The sequence below is a fragment of the Arachis duranensis genome, chromosome 1 (genome assembly GCF_000817695.3).
Source record: "Arachis duranensis cultivar V14167 chromosome 1, aradu.V14167.gnm2.J7QH, whole genome shotgun sequence".
Lineage (NCBI taxonomy): Eukaryota > Viridiplantae > Streptophyta > Magnoliopsida > Fabales > Fabaceae > Arachis > Arachis duranensis.
Window position 1 is genome coordinate 101107784 of NC_029772.3, and position 14948 is coordinate 101122731.

General features: G+C 36.5%; 2 protein-coding genes and 1 pseudogene across 2 annotated transcripts; 1 reads left to right on the plus strand and 2 right to left on the minus strand.

Annotated features, from left to right (window-relative positions):
• Window positions 1–288: 288 nt before the first annotated feature.
• Window positions 289–5429, plus strand: LOC107469619 (NAD-dependent malic enzyme 2, mitochondrial). Its single transcript, XM_016088999.3, has 11 exons — window positions 289–452; window positions 1972–2079; window positions 2261–2326; window positions 2476–2548; window positions 2639–2725; window positions 2820–2874; window positions 2977–3048; window positions 3375–3437; window positions 3552–3664; window positions 4040–4682; window positions 5097–5429. The coding sequence occupies exons 1-10, from the start codon at window positions 438–440 to the stop codon at window positions 4198–4200; spliced, it is 813 nt and encodes a 270-aa protein (XP_015944485.2). The 5' UTR covers window positions 289–437; the 3' UTR covers window positions 4201–4682; window positions 5097–5429.
• A 540-nt stretch (window positions 5430–5969) lies between these two features.
• Window positions 5970–11549, minus strand: LOC107471356 (NAD-dependent malic enzyme 2, mitochondrial-like; annotated as a pseudogene).
• Window positions 11550–11664: 115 nt separating this feature from the next.
• LOC107469608 (3-ketoacyl-CoA synthase 11) lies at window positions 11665–14159 on the minus strand. Its single transcript, XM_016088991.3, has 2 exons — window positions 13944–14159; window positions 11665–13364 (listed from the first exon to the last, which is right to left on the minus strand). The coding sequence occupies exon 2, from the start codon at window positions 13355–13357 to the stop codon at window positions 11825–11827; it is 1533 nt and encodes a 510-aa protein (XP_015944477.1). The 5' UTR covers window positions 13358–13364; window positions 13944–14159; the 3' UTR covers window positions 11665–11824.
• Window positions 14160–14948: the final 789 nt, after the last annotated feature.

Here is a 14948-nt window from a genome sequence, read left to right on the forward strand (position 1 = left end):
TCAGCCTTTTTTGGGCCAGAATTTTTTTCTGACTGGGCTGCCTTCACAGAACTGAGCCCTGTAATTTTTGAAGAGATTTGGGCCATGAAAGGGGTTTGGGCTATGGACTCATCGCCCCTTTTATTTGGACCAACCCACTTACTAGGGTCATCTGGCCCAAACAGCCCATTAGGGTTCTCATTCTCTTCAGAGCTCTCTTCTTCTCCATGCGCGGTTTCCCCTCTGCTCTTACCTCCATGAGCGATTGCAGCTCTCCCATGGATTGCTTGTGACTCTGTCTCTTTATCTCTTCCAGCGTCACCACCGCTGTTGCTGGCGGCCTGTGGGTTGCCCACGGCAGTGGCGGCCTTGTGGTTTTTTGGCTTGGGATCTTCCCACCACTCGGGGTAGCCTACGATTTTGAAACAGGTCTCCTTGGTGTGCTTCCTCATCCCGCAATGAGTACAAAGGAGGTGACTTTTATCTTCCTTCTCTCTTGTGATGAACGCCGGCCGGCGGTTTCTGAGCGATTCCATCTCGGTCCCTGTCCCTGTTTGTTCCTCGCGACTAAACCGATTCCAACCTCCCCTAATGATGTGCTCCCTTCGCTGCTGGTGGTAGGCTTCAGGATCTGAAGTCGGGCCGCCTCCCTCCGGACGGCAGCGTAGGCGGACTCTACTGAAGGGGTCTTTTCTTGCATCAAAAGGTCCCTTCTAATAGCTTCAAATTTCTCATCAATCCCTGTTAGGAACTGATATAGTCTCTGCTCTTGTTTAATTTTGTTGAAAATTGCAATATCTGTAGTGCACTGCATAGGGTTAGGTTGCCTCCTGTCAATGGCCATCCAAATGGCTTGTAATTTGTTCCAGAAATCCTCTAGGGTGTCTTATCCCTGCTTCTGTGTGTTTGCTTTTCGATGTAAATCATAGATTTGCACCGGATCTGTCCCGCTTCCATAGGTGGTAGCCAATCCTTCCCATAGAGCCTTTGCGGTAGGAAACTGAGAGACATTGTTCATTAAATTTGTCTCGATATTCTGAATAATCCAAGTAAAGACTGCTTGGTCTGCCTGTTCCCATTGTTCATATGTGGGTTCTGTCTCCTCTGGTGCCGGAGGAACACCTGTCAAGTGACTTTTTTTTCCTCTACCACCAATAGCTTTCTTCATAAGGGTTGCCCATAATGGATAGTTGTCTCCATTTAATTTGAAACCAATTGACAGATTGTCAAGATTGGCCTGTGTTTGCTGAATTCCTAGACCATTACGAAGCATATTTGCAATTTGCAAGGTTAGCTCATCAGTGATAGTCGAGGAATTATTCTGATTTCTGTTGCTGCTAGTTTCGTCATCTGTGGATGACATTTTTGGGTGTTTGAAGGGATATTGGAACAATGTTGTTGTTTTTGCTGAGTGCCCAGGATCTAACACTGCTCTGATACCAATCTAGCACTGCTCTGATACCATCTTGCGATGGTATCGAGGATTAGGATAAGTAAAACAACAGAGGAATAGAGAGAGTAGAATCAGAAAAGTCCCTTTTTGGTTATTTATAATTTGGTTACAATAGCTCTCTTAATATAGAGTAATTAGGAAACTAAATATAGAAATAATCCTAATTGATTACATTTGATTTTCCTTGATTTTCTCTTATACCCAATGATTTGTTCTTTAATTAGAATATTCTAACAGATATTCTAACAGCTTTCACATATTTACTAGCTTTGTCAGTTCTTTAAGTTGTAATGCTTGAAACTATAACTGTTTGCGATCATAACTATACGAAGATACCCAATTCTGATTTTGATTGATCTTCTTGTAATGCTATATTATTTGTACTCTTTTTCCATCATATTGTTTGTCTTGATATGACTTAATATAAAATGCTGGAATTATAAAATAAATAAATGTGTGCAATCAAGTGTTGGATGCTGCTGTTTTGTATTTGTATTTATTTGCATTAATCCTGATGACAATGCCATTTCTGTATGCAGGGTCTTGTCACAACTGATAGGAATAATCTAGATCCAGCTGCAGCTCCATTTGCTAAAAACCCAAGAGACCTAGAAGGGCTCACTGAGGGTGCTAGTATAATTGAAGTGGTAAATTTAAAGGATTCATTGAGCAAAACTCTTTTGTGTCAAGGGTTATGTTATGATATTGAAAACAATTATTTTGGTATAAGATTACTTAACCATCTACCTATGGTGATGCTGATCTTGAGTGTTCACGCATAGTCATATTCATACATCAAAATTGATTGTTGAACATATTGATGTTTAGGTGAAGAAGGTTAGACCACATGTTCTCCTTGGTTTGTCTGGGGTTGGTGGCATTTTCAATGAGGAGGTAATTATCTTGTACAATTCCACTTATATCATGTCCTATCCATGAGTGAACTATATTAATAATATTTTTTTATTGATACGTTAGAATGCTTGGTGTTCTGTATGTGTTATTCAGCAATTTCTTGTTTTAATAATTGTGATTAAACTCAGGTGCTTAAGGCAATGAAAGAATCTGTTTCAACAAAACCTGCCATCTTTGCCATGTCTAGCCCTACCATGAATGGTTTGTCTGCACAAGGCTTAATAAACTCTCACAATTTCTTAATGTAATGACTGTTTTTAATTGACATTGTCGTTGGTGTGACCTGGACAGCTGAGTGCACTGCTATTGATGCTTTTAAGCATGCCGGAGGAGATATCGTATTTGGAAGTGGAAGCCCTTTCGAAAATGTAGATCTTGGTAATTAGCTCTCATTGGTTTTGAGTTGAGGCTTCTTGTCTACTTTACATTATTCCTTAGCTGTGAAGAAACGTCTGATTAAAATTTTATGCAGATAATGAAAAAGTGGGTCACGTAAATCAGGCCAACAACATGTATCTGTTCCTAGGGTAGGACATGCTTTCAGTTTTCTTGTGTCTTATAAATTTTCATGATCATTCTTATGATTGGAAATATTGATTTAGTCTCTTATTTTAAACTTTCCATTTTAGAATCGGTCTAGGATCACTTTTGTCAGGTGCTCGGCTAATAACAGATGGAATGTTGCAGGCTGCTGCTGAATGGTATGCACATGTTAATGTGGACTACTTTTATTAGCATTCATGGAAGTTTGGCAAAATCTCTTTATTTGATATTTATAGTGTTGCATTCTAGAATTCAGTAAGCTGCTAAAACCTAAAGCAATTAAGCATATTGCCCTTGTTTTACATGCTCAAACATTTATCTGTTCGCATTTCTTTGATGGATCAAATCAAATACTACCATATTTCTATGCTGTAGACCATATCCGTGTTTATCCCGTGATAATTTGTGGCATCTTCTTGCGGACATGCTGACATGACATTCAATCTTTTAAAATAAAATACTAACAATACTGTCTTTCTCAGAGCCTTGCTTCATACATGTTAGAGGAAGATATCGCAAAAGGAATCTTGTATCCATCCATTGATAGGTAATATTTTCTAGTCACTTGGTATATTTGATTTTCTGTTTTCGCTTTGTTGATTGATTGTTCTTATAGCTGATATTATTGGCTTTCTCTGATCAATACTTGTGGTTGCTGTAGCATTCGAAATGTAACAGCAGAGGTTGGCGCTGCTGTTCTTCGAGCAGCAGTGGAAGAGAACTTGGCCGAAGGGCATGGTGATGTAGGGCCCAAGGAACTTGGCAGAAGGCATGGTAATATATTTTTTGAAGACCCCTGTGCAAGTGCTCTCTATTTTTTGCTTAGAAATGTGTTTGGTATTCATTTTGCTTTGTATGGAGTCCACACAACTTTTTATTATTGGATTGGATATGAGACTTATGTCATGTGCATCACATATTTCATCCAATAATAGAATATATATCAGTTTTATATGACAGGTGAGCAAGAATAACACATACACATCTTTCCATTTTCCAAGCTTAATGTGTATACCATATTATTGCGATGTAAAAGAAAGTGTTCATTATCAATTTATCATCGACAGTTTCAAGTAATGGTAACAATATCAATGTTATATAATATGGCTATTAATACGAGCTATAACTTGGTATCATGGCTGTTATTAGGAATGGCAAAAATTTCCAGCGAAACGGATATTTGCAGGAATTTATCCGTCGGGGGTGAATATGGGAGAGATTTTGTACCCGCGGATACGGGAAACGGAGACCCATTTATTATACGGGACGGAATAGGGATAAAGGTCCTCGTCCCGTGGGGACCCGTATAATTCCGTATATATAAAAAGACAATAATACCCCTATCATATATATATCAAAGTGAAGAGGTTGAAAATTCAACCCCAGCCGTCACTCACACTCGCTCACCCTGAACTCTGAAGTTTGTTCTCCCAGTCACCACTACCAGTCACCACTGCCGTCCACCATCTCCTACCCCCTCACTACCGCCAACACGAAGCTCCTACCCTCTTCTCGCGCGTCTGAGTCTCACTATTCATCCCGTTCTCAGTCGCAACATTGTCGTCGCATCTGGCCAGCTGAGGAGAACATCGCCGTCTCCGCCTAACCCAGTCGAGGAGAGCATGTTCGTCACCGCCTGACCCAGCCGAGGCAGCAGCGCCAGCGTCACTACAGAGCCCCTTCGCCAACCTTCGCGTCTTCGCCTCTCCGCGTCATCTCATCTCGCCTTCACGTCTTCGCCTCTTCGCCTTGTCGCCGATCTTCACCGTCAGCTCAGCTACTCTTCCTCTCGGTAAGTTTTGTGAACTATCATCTACAATTTAAATTTATTCAGTTGTGTTTTAGGGTTCATCTATCATATTATCCCTGTAATTTTAATTTGCTTTGCAGAATTAGTACTGATTTATTTTAATTTGCTATGAAGAATTTGTTAATTTTAATTTGCTTTGAAGAACTTGTTCTGATTTATCTTAATTTGTTTTCAAGAATTTGTTAATTTGATTTTGCTTAGTCATAGTTTAATTATTATGATTTCCTAATTTATTTTTTATTCACAGAAATTAGATTTACTTTTTTAAATAATTATTCAAAAGTTAGTTATTTTGCTGGTGTGGCGATTAATGATTGAATTTCGGTCTAGATTTCGATGACATGGTTTTGATTTTAGACTTTTAGCTGATATGTTTGAATTTCTGGTTTTTGATAGAAGGGGAGTTGGAAATGTTATAAGGGAGAAAGCAACGTGAAAATGGATATGGTGTTGAGGGGTGCAGAGGACAGTTAAGAAGTTGAATATAGTTGAGTTACAAGTGTTTTATGGCGGCAACAATGATTTGATAATGAGGGGTTCTCCTTGTATGCGATCATGTGGCACTTATCCTTGTATGCGATCATGTGGCATTTATAAAGACACTTATCCTTGTATGCGATCATGTGGCATTTATAAAGACACTGAAATTGTTGCTCAGGTAAATCCAGTAGCATTATTATTGAAGAACTTATCCTGATTTATCTTAATTTGCTTTGAAAAACTTGTTAATGTTAATTTATTTTGAAGAGCTTGTTAATTTGTTTTGAAGAACTTGTTCTGATTTATTTTAATACTTTGAACAACTTGTTAATTTTAATTTACTTTAAAGAACTTGTTTATTATTATAGTATTATTCCTCATTTTGATTCTGTTCATTACAATCTATATTTCTGTGATTTATGTAATTTGATATTTGTGATTTCTTTAAAGTTTTATGAGTCCTATGATTTGTGTTTTTTTGTTCCATGTACAATTCAAATAAATCAGAATTTATCATCACTACCATCATAGGATGAAAGAAGACTTGAGAATTATATTTTTTAGTTTTTGAATATGGTTGGTTGTTTTAATGTTTTACAAATATATTTAGTAGAGATGTTTGTTGCTTATTGTTCATTTAAGTATTTGGAGATAATAAAAAATGTTTGTAATAACAATTAGGAATGATCTTTATTTTTTTCTATTTTTTCTTTTTTTTTATGTTTATTATTTTTTATAAAAATCTGTGAAGACCCCGATTACAGGTCCCGTTACCTGTCNNNNGGGGACATGTCCCCGCCCCATGGAAACCCGTTGCCATCCCCAGCCGTTATCAATACGAGCTATAACTCGGTATTACCTGTTATAGTTCGGCTTTTATGAGCCATAACTCAGTCGGACTAATGTTCCCATCATAATCGACGATCAAACTGCAAAGCAGTCAGTTACGTTATCCATCATTTCAAAACCGATGTTAATGCCAAAAGTGTAACAGACGAGAAACCCATCATATAAGGCAAGGTAAAGTATTTTCTTCGGTAAATTCGAACAATATATTATACTGACTTAAGTTTCGGAGTGCCTTTGCGGGTACACTCGTTCCCCTCTCCATTGTTTATGCTCTCACATTTACAAATATATATTCTTGCCTGCAATTTTTCCTTGAAGAATATTTACAAATATATATTCTTGCCTGCATCAAAGAAATGCGAACAGATAAATGTTTGAGCATGTAAAACAAGGACAATATGCTTAATCGCTTTAGGTTCAACACTATAAATATCAAATAGAGAGATTTTGCCAAACTTCTATGAATGCTAATAAAAGTAGTCCACATTAACATGTGCATACCATTCAGCAGCAGCCTGCAACATTCCATCTGTTATTAGCCGAGCACCTGACAAAAGTGATCCTAGACCGATTCTAAAATGGAAAGTTTAAAATAAGAGACCAAATCAATATTTCCAATCGTAAGAATGATCATGTAAGAATGATCATGAAAATTTATAAGACACAAGAAAGCTGAAAGCATGTCCTACTCTAGGAACAGATACATGTTGTTGGCCTGATTTACATGACCCACTTTTCCATTACCTGCATAAAATTTTAATCAGACGTTTCTTCACAGCTAAGGAATAATGTAAAGTAGACAAGAAGCCTCAACTCAAAACCAATGAGAGCTAATTACCAAGATCTACATTTTCGAAAGGGCTTCCACTTCCAAATACGATATCTCCTCCGGCATGCTTAAAAGCATCAATAGCAGTGCACTCAGCTGTCCAGGTCACACCAACGACAATGTCAATTAAAAACAGTCATTACATTAAGAAATTGTGAGAGTTTATTAAGCCTTGTGCAGACAAACCATTCATGGTAGGGCTAGACATGGCAAAGATGGCAGGTTTTGTTGAAACAGATTCTTTCATTGCCTTAAGCACCTGAGTTTAATCACAATTATTAAAACAAGAAATTGCTGAATAACACATACAGAACACCAAGCATTCTAACGTATCAATAAAAAAATATTATTAATATAGTTCACTCATGGATAGGACATGATATAAGTGGAATTGTACAAGATAATTACCTCCTCATTGAAAATGCCACCAACCCCAGACAAACCAAGGAGAACATGTGGTCTAACCTTCTTCACCTAAACATCAATATGTTCAACAATCAATTTTGATGTATGAATATGACTATGCGTGAACACTCAAGATCAGCATCACCATAGGTAGATGGTTAAGTAATCTTATACCAAAATAATTGTTTTCAATATCATAACATAACCCTTGACACGAGTTTTGCTCAATGAACCCTTTAAATTTACCACTTCAATTATACTAGCACCCTCAGTGAGCCCTTCGAGGTCTCTTGGGTTTTTAGCAAATGGAGCTGCAGCTGGATCTAGATTATTCCTATCAGTTGTGACAAGACCCTGCATACAGAAATGGCATTGTCATCAGGATTAATGCAAATAAATACAAATACAAAACAGCAGCATCCAACACTTGATTGCACACATTTATTTATTTTATAATTCCAGCATTTTATATTAAGTCATATCAAGACAAACAATATGATGGAAAAAGAGTACAAATAATATAGCATTACAAGAAGATCAATCAAAATCAGAATTGGGTATCTTCGTATAGTTATGATCGCAAACAGTTATAGTTTCAAGCATTACAACTTAAAGAACTGACAAAGCTAGTAAATATGTGAAAGCATGCATCTTTATCAATCAAAAAGAATTGACTTTTGGCAGCTGTTTCACTGCACCCTGCCATCTTTGAAACTGCCTGGATGGCCATTTTCAGAACACCAAGCCCTGCACTGCAAGCCAGGGAAGAAATGTTCTTGGCACAAAAGTAGCTAATCTATAATGAATGTGATGAAACAACAAAATGAAATCAGACACCCAATATTAAGGTTGATCATAATAAGTTCTGCAATTACCTCCCAGCTCCAACCACAACTATCCTTTGGTTTACAAAATCAGACAATGGCCGAACTTGGGCTCTTACAGATCCCAATATTCCAGCAAGAGCAACACCAGCAGTGCCCTGAAGGACATGAAGGAAAAATTAAGTTTCAGTAGCTACTTCAATAAAACAGTCCAGTAGATAACAACCTTCAAGATTTTCTTGATTAATAAAGTCTTAAATCATTTTCTCACCTGTAATCATCATTAAACATGCAAAACCTTTTATGATATCGTTCCAAAGTTTCAAAAGCCCACTTCATTTAGAAATCCTCAAACTGAAGAAATTATCATAACCATCTAATTATACAATTGATAACAGGTATGTGCCCAAAAGAATAAAAAGAAAGAAAGAAAGAAAGAAGAAACCTGCACAATGGCCTTAGGCCATCGAGCATGAACAGCTTCCATGAATTCATCCACAATTGATAGATACTCTTCGCCTTCCAACCTTGGTTGTCGAAGTCCTAAATCTATCACATGAAAATGGCATAAGAACAGTCACCAATACCTTTAACAAGATCAACTAAGATTAATTCACATGCTAGCTTTTGGTATGGTCTTAGTAGTTTCTAAATATAATTGCAAAGTAAGGATAAACTAATCAACAAATGAAAGCTTTAAACAAGAAAACAAAGATCTGGCGGGAAACATTTTACTCACAAAGACGATCTTCAAGTAGCTTTTGATTGCTGGTTCCAACATCTAGCATAACTGGAAGTATCTGCCACATTAAGAAAAGGATGCTGCCATAAACAAGATTAATGCAATGCCTCGGGAGCTGGCCAGTTATAGATCATCGACATCATCTCTCCTTTATCTTTGGCACTAAAATACATTCCACGTGGACGTCTAAATAACCCAGAATAATTTTGGCAAATTAATCCAACTGTAGGAGTATATATTATAGGGGCAAACTCGTTAATATTATCAATAAGCACCTGTAGCGAAATGGAAGAAATCAACATGATAATAATATATACTCTCATGTTAAGAGGAAAACTTCATCGTCAACTCACTCTGTAGTACAATGTCTCGTTCCTGTCATGCAGTCTGTTCAAGATTCTCCATTTGGCTAGGGCAACAACTTTATCTGGTTGTCCATGAGTGTTCTTCTCCAAAGACCGGTATGAATTCACTAGAACAACATATTGCTATGAAATTATTACTGAACAAAAAGGGGAATTTACAAATAAGTAAAAGCTATAATGTAATTTTCAGCATAAAGGAAAAATGACTGAGAGTAAAGCATCCAAAATTCTAAAGACATAAAATATGATACAGGTAGGCTTAAACTTACTGAACCGATCATATTGCTGCTCAAATGAAATGACACGAGGAGGAAGGAGTCCCCTAAGCCCCAATCAGTCCCGTTCGGTCAAAGGAAACCCAGTATCCTGCATTCAAGAATTTGGAAACGGAGTTGGAGAAAAACTTGAGTTTTAGATCCAAAACCGTGATGACATGATGTGAAAGGTTTCATGAACAATTTGACATGATCCCAAAGTTATGTAAAACATTCTATGAGAAGCTTACATTTTTATTCTAATGTCAAATTGTATGTGTAATACATGAATTCATGTTCAACATTTAACCAAACTTTAAAACACATAAACACCACTAACAAGTAAAAAGTAGATGACATTAATGATCAAGCAATCACTTTTTCCTCTCTAGTGTGCAGACTATTTTGAATTGTTTTTGTTTTTTGTTTGTTTGGATTTGGTTAAATTTGGAGAAATAAACATTTTACTTTCAAAAATTTCTAGTGTGTGGCCTATTTTAAGTCAATCCAAACACAAGCCTCCACTTTCATATAACCACTTCAAATCCATTACAAGAGTAGTGTAATTCCATAAACTACACGTCTGTAGTAACCTACATAGCATTTATTAATAAAAAAAACTAATACTTCTCAGCCATTCAAGTCTTCAGAAAGAACAAACAACCACGAAAACTTCATCAAAATTTTGTGGAACAATTTCAACATGGATCATCAACCCAATTTCTTTTTTGAAAATATTGACTTTCAAGCGAACAGCAATTCACAACATTCAACAGAAGCTTTATAAACTATAAATAGACAAACTAAAGATAAAAATTGGTGGAACTAAACGGAAGTTATTTCCTTTCTGTAAATCTTAAACTAAAACTTTCCAGATTCCCAAACCAAAAAAATGTGAGAAAGTTGACGAAAGAAAAATTGAAGTTTGAACAAAAAAAACCAACCTTCTTGAACCAAGGATCGTGGAGGATATCAGCACCGCGCTTGTGAACAATGAAAGGCCCGGGAATCGCCGTCGAGAACGGCCGCCTCGATCTGGCAACGGCGGTGGCGCCAAATCATGCCAGGTTCCACATCGCTGTCGGAAAAGTTAACTCAGCTACTATACTACTGAGCTGAACTTTAAGCTCTGTAAAGTTAAAAATGGTAGCAAGCGTCTAAATTTTCTCGGGAAAATTGATCTGCTGCTACTGTGCGGTGTTTTGGTTTTACCGGTGAAAAAACATTTTTTCTGAGAAAATGGGAAATTAATTATAATTAATTAATTAATGGAAAAGGATGGGAAGTGTTGGAGTGGTAAAAACATCAAACTTAATTCTCCAAGAAGCAGCAAGTATATTCCTGTTAACTCCATCGTCATTCGGATTTGGGTATACGTTAACGGATTCTGGGTAGACGAGTTTGGAGTAGGTCTTTTTATGCAGTGTGTATTATTTTATGTGAGAACTCCTTAGAACTCCGAGAAATGAAATAGAACATTTATCATGCCTTTAATTGAGACGATAGAACTCGGAATATCGAACTGTAAAAACAAGGAATACATTGACAAGGAAGTATATTAACTAATAAGGATATTTATTAAAGAATTAAATGTATAATGAATTAAAAGTTTTTAATATATTGAAATTTTAAGAGTTTGTTCTCTATGAAGAGAACTTTATTTTTAGTATTTTAAATTACTCTTAAGGAACTTTGTTTACATTTTCTTTTTCTTCTTTTAATAGCTTTACTGAAACAAGAATGAAAAGTTATCAAATATCAATCCTGCTGTGCGTGCCCTCTTATATCAATTTTGATTGTTTGCAGTTTTGGTTTTGTTTTGCTATGTTTTATTATTTCACATACTAAAGACCTCATCGGCCATCACTAATCACAATAACAGCCTTGGATAAATGAGGGACCCTCTATATCACAATCTTCAGAGTCTTTGGATGCTTATTTACTATTTTGCTTGCATTGCTTCGCTACCAACACAAGAGAATACCACAAATGGGAATGCAACAAACACAACCTAAGTTAATGCATACCACTACCTTAGACACACTCATAAATCGTGTAAAGATGCCAACAAAAAACACATCAACTTAGAACAACTCAACCATAGAAAACGTTAATTCCAATCTTGTAAGAGAAACCATGGTTTGGAATTGCATTTCACCCCCACGGTCTAGACCCATCACAGATATAGTCCTCAGATGTCAGAAGTCACAGTAATCAAAGCTCAAGCACCAATTAGATTTAACATGCCCCAAAGCAAAATAGAACTCCTAAATCTGAACATGACTTTGAAAACACAAGTTTTACAGTAGATCAGAAGGAAAAATAACTTACAACTAACACCTAATGGTGATACACAACATTTAAAAATTCCATCCTTCAGATGGCAGATACCCTTGGAACTTCCACTGGAAATTTGTGTATCTCATCCATCCAAGGGTTCTTCTCCTTAGCAGGGTTGATGGTCTTGAGAGCCTTCCATACTGCACTGTTGCACTTGAATCCTGAGCCAAATGCAATCTGCCATGTTCTATCTCCCTTCCTAATCCTTCCTTTGGCCTCTGTGTATGCCAGTTCATACCAAAGTGAACTGCTAGAGGTGTTTCCAAATCGATAAAGTGTCATCCTCGATGGCTCCATATGCCAAGGAGATAGCTGCAGGTTCTTCTCCAGTTCATCCAAAACAGCCCTACCTCCAGCATGGATGCAGAAATGTTCGAAAGCTAGCTTGAAATCAGGGATATAAGGTTTGATCTTCATCTTCAGGAGTTTCTTTCCAACTAATGTGGCAAAGAATAGAAGCTGTTCGGACATAGGAAGTACAAGAGGCCCCAATGTAGTGATATTGGTTTTTAACGCGTCCCCGGCAACTGCCATCAGATCCTTTGACAAAGTAACACCAATCTTGCCTGCTTCATCTTCTTCTTGGGTGACACAGCTGAAGCACTTATCATCAGCACCCTTGTTAGTGCGAACAGTGGTGACTAATCGGTATTTGGATCGTCTTCTGTCGGAGCTTTTGTTCGACAGCAGAACTGCAGCTCCTCCCATACGAAACAGGCAATTAGAAACAAGCTTTGATCGATCATTTCCAAAATACCAATTCAGTGTGATATTCTCCATGCTAATGATCAGTGCATAGGAATTAGGATGGGCCTGGAGAAGATCTTTAGCAAGATCAATTGAGATTAGCCCTGCACTGCATCCCATCCCACCTAAGTTGTAGCTTCTTATGTTCCCTCGAAGCTTGTAGTGATTGACAACCATTGCTGAAAGCGATGGAGTTGGGTTGAACAGGCTGCAATTCACAATTAGAATCCCAATGTCTTTAGGATTTACAGAGGTCTTAGCAAACAGCTCATCAATGGCTCCAAACATCACAGTCTCAGCTTCTTTTCTAGCTTCTTTCATCGTAGGATTGGGAGGAATGTTGAGAACAGCTTCCGGAAGGTAAGTGTTCTCTCCCAGACCAGATCTCTCAAGGATCTTCTGCTGGAAGGCAAGATTTTCCTCAGTGAAGGTGCCAGCCAACCGGGAGTGCTCCATAAATACTCTCTTCGTGCATTTCCGGGATTCTTCAGGCTTGTAGCAGGCAAAATTGACAAGGTACACAGGTCGAGGGCGAGTCAAAAAGTAAAGGGTGGACAAGAACACAAGGAGGGTCGAGCAAAGAATAACAGAAATCAAGTTGTATTGCAGATGCTGCCACAGATCATGGAGGTCTTGTAAGGAGAAAGTGGAGAGCTGTGCAGAAATCAGAACCACAAGTGGGGAAAGGAATAAGTACATTCCATGGGAGATTAGGTAATGGTAACCAAGCTTGACATACTTCAATCTAACGGATTTCTTGAAATCAGGAAGGTTCCTAGATGATGATGGCACCAAGGGTGCATCTGCTTTTGCATCAGCCATTTTCACCCTGTCATAAAAGAGGAAAAAATGAATCCATTTTAGTTAGATAGCTTGCTAAAATGAAAAGAAAAAAATGTTGACAAAACAAACAAACATCTTTTGAGCATAGAACATCTTTATAGTCCAGTCCTGGCAAAAGATCCCTTTACAAAGAATTCTACCAAAGCACATTACAAAAAAGCAAGTTTTTTGTTAAGGAAAAAAGCTTGCTTTCTCTAACTTGAGGCACAAAGCACTGAGAAAATCAAAATCAGATGTAAAGGTAAAAAATCTGCATATGTGAATCAGTGAGTGAAATTGAACTGAAGCGAAAGCACATTTTGTCCCCCTTTTCAGTAAGACCCATATGTGATCTGTATTCAAATCCATTTAGCTTATTCTATCTCTCTATACATGAAACCCAGGAAATCTCAGCTAGGAATTTGACATGAATCCATTTATTCACATGCAGATATGTGATTATGAATTTTTCAAAAATAAAAAGGAAAGACATTGAATCGAAGCAAGATTTCGGTTTGAGGAAGCCCACTCCAGATGAAAAATAACAAAAAGGAAATGAAAGAGGGGGCAGTTGCAAAAATTGTACCTTGGAATGCAACGCGAACAGAAAGATCACACAGGAATGAATGAACGAATGAATGAATGTCGAAGGAGAAGAGAGGAAGTGAGAAAAAAGAGGAATAGAAACAATAATAAATAAATAACAATAATAATGATATGATTTAAATGGTTACTTATAGTGCTTAGTGATACCCAGAAAGAAAGTAGGAATGACAGGTATTAGTTTCATAAATTCGGTTCCGTTTTAAATCAAAGGGTTAACGTGATTTCATTTTAAAGGTGAAACAATTGTAATAATAAATTAATTGTGTTAGAACAAGTTGCGGTCTTGCGGAAATGGCTTCTACAGTCTACACTGTACAGCTGCAATTATTTTTTGGTATCTTGTACATATTTTGATTTTCACAATAAAATAATTTTTTTTTCATATTAGTTTATAATGCGGATGTTAGAGACTAATATTTTTATATAAAAAAGAAAAGTTGATAAGTATTAAATTTAAATATAAGATAAATATTAAAAATATATATTTGTTCTAACATTTGTGGTTTATAATTTAAATATAAGTTATCATTCATATTAGTTATATTTTAATATTTTCTCTTTTTATTAATATTCTTATTTTTCAATTCATATTAGTTTACTTTAATATTTTCACTATTAATTTTTTACTCTCTCGTTCCTCTTTTTTAAAAAATAATTTCAAATAAATATAACAACAATTAAATAAATATACAAATTCACATTAATATTTGGTAAAAGTTCAGGTGAAGTCAACTTCACGTGAAGTTGATAGTTGAGAGCCGTTAAAGAAAAATTTAGTCAAATTAATCAAATCATCTAACGACTCTTAAGTATCAACTTTACGTGAAATCGACTTCACCTGAGTTTTCACCTTATTCTAATATATAGTTAACTTTTTAAATTATTTTGTTAATTTATCACAAACAATTGACAAATTTCTGTTAACATGATAATAATATTAATTAATGGCTAATGCATTTGCATATGACCTCTTCAATTTGAAAAA

What these genes read in the sequence shown, in the direction of transcription:
- LOC107469619 (XM_016088999.3), top strand. An exon ending in TTGTATCCATCCATTGATAG is followed by an intron (nt 3,438 to 3,551) that starts GTAATATTTTCT and finishes TGGTTGCTGTAG; the next exon opens with CATTCGAAATGTAACAGCAG. An exon ending in GGAACTTGGCAGAAGGCATG is followed by an intron (nt 3,665 to 4,039) that starts GTAATATATTTT and finishes GGCTGTTATTAG; the next exon opens with GAATGGCAAAAATTTCCAGC.
- LOC107469608 (XM_016088991.3), bottom strand. Translation starts at nt 13,357, where the DNA reads ATGGCTGATGCAAAAGCAGATGCACCCTTGGTGCCATCATCATCTAGG.